This window comes from Oryctolagus cuniculus, chromosome 13 (genome assembly GCF_964237555.1).
Source record: "Oryctolagus cuniculus chromosome 13, mOryCun1.1, whole genome shotgun sequence".
In the NCBI taxonomy this organism is placed as follows: Eukaryota; Metazoa; Chordata; class Mammalia; order Lagomorpha; family Leporidae; genus Oryctolagus; species Oryctolagus cuniculus.
This window is the reverse complement of record NC_091444.1, coordinates 39,348,503-39,360,417: the sequence shown is the minus strand read 5'-3', so window position 1 is coordinate 39,360,417 and position 11,915 is coordinate 39,348,503. Positions and strand designations below refer to the sequence as shown.

The 11,915-nt window shown below is 50.4% G+C and overlaps 1 protein-coding gene across 1 annotated transcript; it reads left to right on the top strand.

The window, feature by feature from the left end:
• Window positions 1-3,087: 3,087 nt before the first annotated feature.
• On the top strand, window positions 3,088-7,300 carry ITPKB (inositol-trisphosphate 3-kinase B). The gene is given in 3 exon segments (XM_070054981.1): window positions 3,088-4,735; window positions 6,325-6,343; window positions 6,987-7,300. Coding segments are annotated over 3 exon segments (1,749 nt in total). The 5' UTR covers window positions 3,088-3,319.
• Window positions 7,301-11,915: the final 4,615 nt, after the last annotated feature.

Here is an 11,915-nt window from a genome sequence, read left to right as displayed (position 1 = left end):
GAAGGGGAGAGGGAGTGGGAAAGGGGAGGGTAGTGGGTGGGAGGGACGGTATGTGGGGGAAGCCATTGTAATGCATAAATTGTACTTTGGAAATTTATATTCATTAAATAAAAGTTAAAAAAATATTTGAAATACAAAAATAAATAGAATAAAATGAATTGACATAGATTTAATCATTTTTGAGATTTTCCCATATTCACTTTATATATATAAACATTATACACACACATTTTTTGAAAGCAGGGTAGGATTTATGAAAAAGATCACAAAATGAGGGGATAAATGTATATTATCAGATAAGGACTATACTTCAGTTAAACAGCATTTACAAATATCTATATATCAAATAATATGGCACATACACATTTTTTACTATTTAAATAATAACATACACATAAGAAAAAAATGATACATCTTTTCTGTGTCTGAAGCATTTCACCTAGTATAATGATCTCCAATTCCATTCATTTTGTTGTAAATGTCAGGATTTTCTTGTTTTTATGGCTGCATCATAATCCATTGTGAATACATACCAAATTTTCTTTCTTTATTCTTCCATTGAGCAGCTATTACAATTGTGATTGATCTCATAATTCTTATATTTTTTCTTGATGAATTCATTATTGATGTATAAAAATGCTACTTATTTTACATATTGATCTTATATTCCACAATATATAAAATTATGTCAACTGCAAATAGAGATAATTTGACTTTCTCCTCTACTATTTGTATGCCTTTTATCTGTTTCTGTTGTTTAATGACTGTGGTTAAGACTTGCAACATTACATTGATTAAGAGTGAGGAAAGTGAACACCCTCGTCTGGTTCCTTATCTTCCAGGAAACGCTTTCAGCTTTTCTCCATTCAGTATGATGTCGGATGTGAGTTTCTCCTATATAGTCTTAACTGTGTTGAGTTTATGTTCCTTCTAGACATAATTTTTCAAGATATTTTTATAGGGCATAGATGTTCAATTTTATTGACTGCTTTGTGCATATCTACTGAGTTGATCATGTATTTTTTTTTTTTTTTTACAGGCAGAGTGGACAGTGAGAGAGAGAGAAAGAGAGAAAGGTCTTCCTTTTTGCCGTTGGTTCACCCTCCAATGGCCGCCGCGGCTGGCGCACCGCGCTGATCCGATGGCAGGAGCCAGGTACTTATCCTGGTCTCCCATGGAGTGCAGGGCCCAAGCACTTGGGCCATCCTCCACTGCACTCCCGGGCCATAGCAGAGAGCTGGCCTTGAAGAGGGGCAACCGGGACAGAATCTGACGCCCCAACCCGGACTAGAACCTGGTGTGCCGGCGCTGCAGGCGGAGGATTAGCCTAGTGGGCCGCGGCACCGGCCGATCATGTAATTTTTACCCTTAATTCTATAAATGTGATGTATTGTTTATTGATCTGTACATGTTGAGCCATCGCTACATCCCTGAGCTAAATCCCACTTGTGAATGATGTTTTTGATGCATTGTTGGTGTCAGTTTACTAGTATTTTGTTGAAAATGTTGTATATGTGTTCCTTGAGAATATTGGAATACAATTTTAATTTTTTGTTGTGTCCCATGCACTTTCTTACCTATAAGCACGTGAAGTATGTATTTTCCTGTTCATATGCCCAGATAAAGAAACTGGAGGATAGAGAGTTTACATCATCCCCTAAGTCGACAGTTAACTAGATCTGAGATATAAATCTCGTGTGATTTGATTTCAGAAGTTGGGTACTGTAATTATGTAAATAAGACCCCAAAATATATCAAGCTCTAATCCTTAGAACCTGTAACTGTTACTTAAATGTCAAAGCCAATGCAAATGTGAGTGATATAACAATTTTGAGATGGAGCAATTATCCTGCTTTATCTCAGTACACACTATCTTGGTCCCTTTTAATTTGTTACAAGGAAGTATCAAAAGCTGGGTAATGTATAAAGGAAACAGATTTATTTAGCTTATAGTGCTGGAGGTTCAAGGTATGGCACTGATGTCTGCTCGGCTGACAGTCTCATGGTGGAAGGCATCACGATAATGGACGTGCAAGCAGCCCAGGAGGAAGCGGGACTTGGGAGGTATCAGCTCCCTTATAACAGTCCATTCAGTACCATAAGACCTGCAGTAATTCCTCCCAAGGGTGCTATTCCTGTCCTCTAACTATACCTCCCAGCGAGCCCCATCTCTAAGGGTTCCACCATCTCATCGTCACTGCTTTGGGGACCAACCTTCTATCACATGAATCTTGTAGGCCACAACCAAACCATATTCAACCATACCAACCCTAAATGCAATCACAAGTGTGATTATAAGGCAAGGGCACAGGAACATTTGGCACAGAGAGAAGATGAGGCAATGCGACTATCAAGACAGAGATTAGAGTGATACTGTCACCAGTAAAGGAGTGCTGGAAGGGGCAAGGAGAAGATTTTCCCTTACTGCCTTTGCAGGGAGTGCAGCCCTGCAAACATCTTGAGTTCAGCTTAGTGATTCTGCAGAACTAGAAGAAAACACATTTGTTTTGTTTAAAGCCACCAAATTTTTGATAATTTGTTATTGGTAACACAGAAAACTGTGAGGGTACCTCAAAAAGGTCAAGGAAAAGTAGAATTAAAAGAAGTTTATTTTGATGCAAAAAAAAATCTTGAAATCCATGTAGTTTTACCCAAAGACATTTTCTGTGAACTTTTTGAAGATTCTAAGATCCCTCTTAGTCTGCTCTACACTGCCACGTACAGGCAAATCCCAGACTCTTCAAGGCAGACTCAACTTGAGTAGGGACGAGGGTCAGACCAACCTGATCGGATTCAAAGGTGTTACTTCCAAGTCTGTAGGAGTCGGCTTAGAGAAGTCGATCTAAACCCAAAGAACACTTAAGTTAAAAGTAACCGTAAATATTCATGTTATGCTCCTGCAGTTACATGTTGAAAGAAAAGTTGATCCTTGAACTTGTGATAAGGCAAATCCTGCACAGGAGAGTTCACTGGCTAGTAGGGCAAGTCCACGGGCGCCCGGTCGGGGACGGAGTGGGCTCCCGGGCTCCGTGGGAGCTCCGCCGGCGGGATTCCCCCGCCTCCTGCCCCGCGCCGTCGGGCCTTGACTTGTCTTCTTGTGTCTCCACAGCGGCGCGTGTGTGTATGGAGCGCTGGGCGGGGGTTGCGCCCGCAGTCGCGCCCCCGGCCCGCCGCCCAGGCCATGCCGCCCTCTCGGCGCGCGGAGCCGCGGCCGCCGCGCCTCCAGGGCTGAGCCGCGAGCGGCGGGAGGAGGCGGCGCCGGCTGCGGAGCGGGAACGGGAGCCGCGGCGGCGGCGGGCAGCGCGGCGGACCCAGTACTATGGCTGTGTACTGCTATGCGCTCAATAGCCTGGTGATCATGAATAGCGCCAAGGAGGGCAAGAGCGGCGGCGGCGGCCCCCGGACCAGCGACAGTCAGACGCCCCCGCCCTCGGGGAGGGCTACGCTGAGCCCCGGCAGCGTTTTCAGCCCCGGGAGAGGCACCTCTTTCCTCTTTCCCCCAGCCGAGTCGCTGTCGCCCGAGGAGCCCCGGAGCCCCGGGGGCTGGCGGAGCGGCCGGCGCAGGCTGAACAGTAGCAGCGGCAGTGGCAGCGGCAGCGGCAGCAGCAGCGTGGGCAGCCCGAGTTGGGCGGGCCGCCCTCGGGACGGGCAGCAGGTGGTGGCCGCCGGCGCCCTCTCCCCGCCGGAGCCCGAGGAGGCCAAGAGGAAGCTGCGGATCCTGCAGCGCGAGCTGCAGAACGTGCAGGTGAACTAGAAAGTGGGCATGTTCGAGGCGCACATCCAGGCGCAGAGCTCCGCCCTTCCAGCGCCCCGCAGCCCACGGCAGGGCAGGGCTCGCTCGCCCTCCCCCTGCCCCTTGCGAAGCAGCAGCCAGCCCCCAACAAGGGTCCTGGCTCAGTCCTCCCTGGGCGAGGAGCGCAGGACAAAGTCTTGGGGGGAGCAATGCCCAGAGACTTCCGAAGCCCACTCGCCGAGGAGAGGGGTGCCCAGCCGTTGCCCCTCGAAGGACACGGAAGGGGTGGCACCACTCCCTGGCCTGGACACCTCAGCAGGAGCAGGGGCCCTGCACCCAGCCACTTCGGTGAGAACGGAGAAGGGAGTCCCTGCCAGTCCCCCCGGTGGCTCACCCACAGCTACGGACATTGATAAGACGGGCTCTCCTTCGGGAACTCCGAGCTGCCAAGCTCCCTCCTTGGGGCTGGGCAGAGTGAGCTTCATGGTGGCCACAGACACTGCAACAGCTGCATCCACCTGGCCGCTGTGTCCCCACGCTCCCGCCCTCGCTGAGCCATCTGAGAGGGCCTGCGAGCCTGGGGGAGCAGTCTCCCGGGAGACGCTGGCCTCCGAGATGCGGGGACAGTTTCTGGGCAGCGATGACACAGGCCCAGCCTCGGAGAGGGCCAGGGCTTGCGGCAAAGAACCCCCTGGGAAGGCGGGGATGGGAACTGTGCCCTGTGGCCTCCCTGGCTCCAGGGTGCCTGAAGCCGGCGAGAGACCAGAGGAGACGACTGTGAACGCGCAAAGCTCGGAGGCCCAGGGCTGGGCCAGGCCGCCTGGAGTCCTGGGCTCGGGAGGTCCCGGGGAGGCCCCAGGTGGGGTCCCGGTGATCCGGGGGCCACGGCAGCGCGCTGACCGAGCGGAAGAAGGGTCTGCACCGCTGGGCTTGCTTGGGGGCCACTGCCCCGTGCAGCCAGTGGCCCAGGAGATGGAGGCGGGAATTCCTTCTGGAGCCTTTGCCCTCTTTTTTTTTTTTTTTTTTTAACATGAAACCTGTGTGAAGAATTATTTTTTTTTTTTAAATTGATTTGACAGAGTTAGACAGTGAGAGACAGAGACAGAGAGAAAGGTCTTCGTTCCGTCGTTTCACCCCCTAAATGGCCGCTACGGCCGGAACTACACCGATCCAAAGCCAGGAGCCAGGTGCTTCTCCTGGTCTCCCATGTGGGTGCAGGGCCCAAGTACTTGGGCCATCCTCCACTGCACTCCCTGGCCACAGCAGAGAGCTGGCCTGGGAAGAGGAGCAACCGGGACAGAACCAGTGCCCCAACTGGGACTAGAACCTGGGGTGCCGGCGCCGCAGGCAGAGGACTAGCCTAGTGAGCCGTAGTGCCGACCCAAGAATGCACTTTAAAAATTAAATCCAGTGGTGAGTACTTGCATGTGCGAAATTCTGGCCTGGATGAGAGTGTTGAAGGTGCAGACGGGTGGGACTGAGTTCAAGGCAGCCTTCTTCCCGCGCAGGTGTGTGTGAGCATGCTTCTGGCAAGACGTCCGCAGCTTCCTGGTCTAGGAGAACCCTGAGTCACTGACGTGAGGTCTGGGTGTTTCTCTGACCTGTTTGGGGACGAGGACACCAAGACCCAAATGGTGAAGGGGCCACAGGACACGCCTAGGCTCTGCCTCTTTGACTCGTTTGGTTTTCTCCTTTTAAGATGTACCTATTTTAATTTCATAAGTAAAGAAGATTTCTTTATTTACTTGAAAGGCAGAGTGACAGAGAGGGAGGGCGAGGCAGAAGGAGCGGACCTTCCACCTGCTGGTTCACTTCCTGAATGCCTGGGGTAGCAGGGGCTGAGCCAGGCCACAGCCAGGGGCCTGGACCTGCATCAGGGTGTCCCTTGTGAGTACGTGAGCCATCAGCTGCTGCCACATTAGCAGGACGCTGGATCAGAAGCACAGGGTAGTTGGGACTGGACCCAGACCCCCTGATAAAGGGATGTGGGTGTCTGAAGCAGCAGCTTAAGCTGCTGTCCCATAATACCCACCCCTGGAATTTGCATTCGGCCAGGGGATGGCGCCCTGGAGTCCGTCTTGTTCGATTCCATGATGCTGTGATTCTGGACAGGATTCCAGACCAGCTGGATGTGCGGGATGCAGCGGGGTGCCTGGGTGTGTGACAAGATCCTTTGGTGTGGACCTCGGGCCACACTGAGGCCAGAACTGGGCACCTTAAGTTTGTGCTTTCACACGAGGGCAGCTGATTGATTGGCCTCTTCAGAAGAATGGTTCTTGGTAGTTCAGCATTGGAAAGGCGTGGGCCACGATGGTCCGCACACTACTGAAGATTTCCATGAATAGGCACACTGATCGCAGAGGCAGTGCAGGGAGGAGGCGAGAACGCCAGTCTGAAAGCACAGAACGCTCTGTGGTTTTGGGCCCCTCAGGTGTTTCAGCTGGGAAAGACAGAGCCAAAACAGCACTTCCGAGACCTTGGTTTTTTTTTTTTTTCAAAGATGAAAGTACTCGGCCAGCTCAAAATTCTTTTCAAATAAAGGTGGGGTACAGAGAAAAAGGTTGCTTTTCAGCGTTGTCCCTTTTATGCAGGTGTGGAGGCTTTGCCAAGGTACAGCTCACAACTTTCCTAGCCTTTATGTTTTCCAGGGCAATCTCTCGAACCAACCACTTGGTTGCTGCTTTTGGAGCAATGCAATTGTGGTATTGCAAAAATCATTTTGGGGACTTTTGTTTTTAAGCGCTGAATGGCTGTGGAGTGACTTTTCTGATTTCTGTTGGCGCCTGTCTCCAACTGTAAGTGCAGATTAGATTAGTCCTGTGTAGTTTATTTATATTCCTAGGAGTATTGATAACATTGTTGGGCTTGTTTTATCTTCTCCGGTTTCATCTTGGTTATCAAAAGGTAGGATTTTAAATTATTGAATGGAAAGAGTTTTCTATCTTGGTAGGAAAGACTGTGTAGATCTGAGATCAGCAGGTGATTTGGGGTTAACTCAGGAACTAGAACGCTCTTGCTGTGTCACACGTCAGCACAGAGGGTTCTGGGGTTTTGTTGGAGAACTCGGCCTTGTAGGGTGGGCACGTTGTGCTCTCAGTCCCATGACAAACGCCTGGCAGCGAGTTTTCACGTTGTGCCGAGGTGGAGCTGGCAGTGTGAGCGATGTGTTTTTTTCCCCAAGCCACACCAAGCCCAACTGTGAGCTCCATGGCAGTGTGAACAGTCCTTTACTGTGTACCTGCTGCCTGCTTAGAATTTCGTATTCCCAGTTCTCCTGAGAGGGCTGTCCTTGCTGCGCTGCACACTGTTAACCTACGAAATCAAGTGCCCGGGGCCGTGGCCCGTCTCCACAGCATGGAGCAGAAACACCCAGCTCAGACTCAGCTCCGAGGCTCCCGTCCTGCTGACCGTGGGCAGTCGCCGTGGACGGCGGGTGGAATCTGCCAGGCTGATCCCGTGACTGTATTCCAGCTCGACTTGCCGTGGTGCTGCCACCAGCCTTGCGTGTCCTCGAGGTCCTTGTCATCTCCTCACCGGACCTGCCTCATTCACCCTGGGCTGCAGTGAGGACAGCAGCCCTGACGCGTTTCCGCAGAAGTGAACGCCGTTGTTCTGAAGACAGTTCATGTCTCCTTGGATCCAAGATACCATAAATACACAGGACCTCCTTAGGAAGCCAGGTCCCCGTGCTTGCTGTTAATAACCCAAACTTTCCTGTAGCTTCCATAAGGAAGCAGATCTGGGTCTGGGAGCGGCCCTGGGCTCATTTCCTCCTGTATCGTCCTTCTACAGCTGGGGGCAGCAGGTCAGAGCATTCACTGCACTTATAGGACCCTTTTTACCTTCTTTTCACTTAAAAATCTCTTTTGTGGATAAGCTTCTTGTTCACCCTTAAAAATCCACTGGGGCTTTAAGATTAAAAAAAGCTTTTAAGGCCGGCGCCGTCGCTCACTTGGCTAATCCTCCACCTGCGGCGCCGGATTCTGTCCCGGTTGCTCCTCTTCCAGTCCAGCTCTGTGCTGTGGCCCGGGAGTGCAGTGAAGGATGGCCCAAGTCCTTAGGCCCTGTACCCTGTACCCGAATGGTAGACCAGGAGAAGCACCTGGCTCCTGCCTTTGGATCAGCACAGTGTACCGGCCGTGGCGGCCATTGAGGGGTGAACCAACGGAAAAAAGGAAGACCTTTCTCTCTGTCTCTCTCTCTCACTGTCCACTCTGCCTGTCCAAAAAAAAAATCTTTAAAAAAATTTTTTTTTTGACAGGCAGAGTGGACAGTGAGAGAGAGACAGAGATAGACAGAGAGAAAGGTCTTCCTTTTGCCGTTGGTTCACCCTCCAATAAAAATTTTTTCAAAAAAATTTATTTGAAAGGCAGAGTTGCAGAGAGGGAGAGACATCTTCCTTTCGCTGGTTTACTTGTAACCCAAATGGCTGCAGTGTTCCCGATTGGTCCAGGCCAGAGCCAGGAGCCTGGAACTCCACAGCACGGGCCCCAGGCACGTGGGCCTCTTCCACTGCCTTCCCAGGTGCATTAGCAGCGAGCTGGATTGGAAGTGGAGCAGCCAAGACTTGAACCAGGCAGAGTGTGTTTGGAGAGGGCGCTGGGCCCCTTGGAAGAAATCTGTGCAGCAATGTCTGGATTTTGTTGAAGTTCCATTTTTATCCCACCCAGTCTAGTGCTGGAAAGAGGCCGGACTGGAGGTGCTTTCTGCAGGATTGGCGCTTCTGAGCGACCTGTGACCTCACAGGCTGGGAGGAGCCTGAGTTTGCCCATTTGGAATAAATAGGGCTAGCTGCTTGCAGCTGCCTCTTGTTCAGTGGCAGGGTTGGGGAGTCCTGTTTGGCTTAGACTCAGGGAGACAGGCTGAATAGCTTGGTCAGCAGGAGTGCACGGTGCCACAAGGGCCAAGGTCAGCCAGGACACCTTCTTGCAGAGTGTCTGTGTGGGAAGACCACTCCAAGTTCTCTTCCTCAAGCCAGGGCCTTCCTGGCCTGTGCACCGAGGAGTGACTTGCGGTAGTGATCCCACTGGTACGCCGGCCCTTGGACTTTTGAGTAACTTGTCAGGCTTGTTTCTCCACAGTTCCATGAAGAATTCACTGTACTCCGGCCTCAGAATCAACCCTTGGGGCATTCGGATCTGGCTAAAAGGCACATGAGAGTCTCACAGGCATGGAAAGCCATGACACGGTGGCAAAAACAACCTAAATGAAAGATCCTGGTGAACAAGACCCCAGCAGAAGGAACAGGCCATCAAGGTGGGAGGCTCCTTTCTCTGAAGGGAGGAAGGAACCTCCACTGTGATACGGCCTTGACTAAACAAGTTCAGAGTTGGTGAACTCAAGGGGCTTCCATAGCCTAGACAGCTCATGGCAAGAGCCTCGGGGGATTGCTGACATCATAAATAAGAGTGCCAATTGTTAAATCAACAACGGGAGTCACTGGGTACATGCTCCCCACGTAGGATCTCTGTCCTTAATGTGTTTTACTATGAAACTTAAAGACAACACTGCTAGTCGAACAATACCCTATACCTTGTGTGGTTGTGTGAGTGCAGCCTGTTGAAATCCTTGCTTAGTATATACTAAGTTGATCTTCTGTATATGAAGGTAATTGAAAATGAAACTCGATAAAGGGCGGGATTGGAGAGGGAGTGGGGGAGGGGAGGGCTGCAGGAGGGAGGGAGGTTGAGGGGGGAAGCCACAACAATACAAAAGTTGCACTTTGTAAATTCACATTTATTAAATAAAAAAATAAAAATAAAGAAAAAGAATTCACTGTGAGAAATCTGATCTTTTCCCCTTGTTGGCTTTCCTTGGGCATTTTATTGACTTGATGTTATGTAATGGAAACCCATTCAACAACAGGTGTCTCTTCTGGCCGCTATTCAGCACTGCATTTTGTATTTCCTGAAATGTTGACTTCCGTTTTGCTCCAGACCAGCTGCTAAGTGTGATACGTAACCGAGAAGTAGGAGCCATGGATGAGGAGGAAGCAGAATGTACCTCCGTGTACATATTTGTGTTTGATTGATCTGGGGCAAGGGGAAGATGGGATTTTATTTTTTCATCTCTGAATATATAGAATGTGTCTCCACCTGGGCTGATGGCGGTGGATTTTCCCTTAGTAGACTCTCCGTTGTAAGCTCACTGTTGCCCTATTAATCTAGCATTTTTACTGTTGTGGTAAGATTCTGGGTAGAAAGGGAAAATGAAATGATACAGAATCTCAAGCAAAGGAACTCAGATGATTTCGAATGACCTGGTAACCAAGATTAGGTAGGGTCTGATAAAAATATATGTTAACGACTCAGGGTCAGGGCCCGTCCTTGGCCAAGAAGCAACACAGGGCGCGAAGCTGGTCTCAGTGCATTGAGGGAGGCCACAAATGAGGTGCAGTTGCCTGTGGCTTGTTGGGCCCTGGGGTGATTTTCTTTCTTTACCCTTATTTTTTTAAGGATTTATTTTTATTATTTATTTGAAGGGCATAGTGACACAGTGGGAGGGACAAAGAGAGAGAGAGAGAGAGAGAGGGAAAGATCTTCCATCTGTTGGCTTACTCCCCAGATGCCTGTAACAGCCAGGGCTGGGCCCATCTACTGCCTCCCTGGCACATTAGCAGGAAGCTGGACTGGAAGTGGAGCAGCTGAGACTTGAACCAGGCACTCCAGTGTAGACTGCAGGCATCCACAGCAGCCCCACAACACCCACCTCTCTTTGCCCCTCTTAAAGGGTTCTCTGCATCCTGCCTCCTCCCATTTAGTTAGGATAAATAAACCATAAGAAGCTGTAATACATTTTATATTAGGAGTGCTTAATTGTTTTTGCACACTGTGGGGTGTGGGGGGGTTTAGCCCGCCCCCAGCCAGGGATTTGTGCCCTGCTGACTGGCCACAGGCCAGAGAAGGGGGCCCACCCCTGGCTCACCGCCCACCCCCAGCTCAGTCTGGGATCCTTCTTGGTATGCTGCAAGTTGGTGGGACCTGGGCAGTGACCCGGGAGGTCACCTCACCCCCAGGCATTGTTTGAAATTCAGACCTAACTGGCAGCCCTACTCCAGAAGGCAGTTTTGTCCCAGCCTTTGGGAAATGAGTGGGTCCATCAGCGAGATGGCTGTGGGGCAGGCGGCCTCTGCGCGCTTCTGTGAAGGGGCTGGAGCCTGGGCTGCTGCTGCCCAGTGCCTGCCACCTTCTTGCAGTAGCATCTGGAGCTGTCCTTAGGCCTGATGCAGCTCTTCGGTATGCAAAGGATGGAAATACCAGCACCATAAAGACAGCGGTTTGAGTCCCAGTTGCTCCACTTCTGATCAGCTCCCTGCTAATGGGAAGACAGTGGGGGATGGCTGAAGTCCCTGGGCGGAGATCTGAAAGAAGCTTTTGGCTTCAGGTCAGCCCAGCTCCAGCCATTGTTGCCATTTGGGGAGTGGGCCAGCAGATGAAAGACCTCTCTCTCTCTGTCTGCCTCTGCCTCTCTGAAACTCTTTCAAATAAATAAATCTTTAATATATATATATAAATAAATTTAAAACAAAAAAAAAACCCTGCTGAATATAAGGGCCATGCTTTCTCCTCCTCCGCCTCTTTCTCCTCTTCTTCTTTGATTTCTTTGAGAGGTAGAGTAACAGAGAGAGAGAGCGCGCATGCGCAAGCGAGGGAGGGAGGAAGGAAAGGCCTTCTATCCGCTGGTTCACTTCCCAAATGGCCACAACAGCCAGGACAAAGCCAAGAGCCAGGAGCTTGATCCGGGTCTCCTACATGGGTGCAGGGGCCCAAGGACTTAGGCCATCTTCCACTGCTTTCCAAGGCCATAGCAGAGAGCTGGATCAGAAGTGGCGCAGCTGGGACTCACATGGGATGCTAGCACAGCGCCGGTGTCATCTCTTCTTATAGGCTACTCTTTCTTTAGTGGTAATGAGAGCTTGTAAGTACTGTACTTTTTCCAGAAGAAAAGTATTTCTTTGGAGGGCACGTAATATTATGCTATTTAATGCTTACAGTAACATGAATCATTGTTTGGAGACTGTGCACTGTAATTTCCTAAAAGCTTGTTCACTTCCACAGGACTCCTCTGCACTTGGCATGTGCGAGTGGTCATCCAGGAGTGGTAAATATTCTTCTTGAAAGAAACTGCGCAATTGACCCCACTGACAAAAGAGACGAAATGCTGTTAATTAAGGTACGCCGTA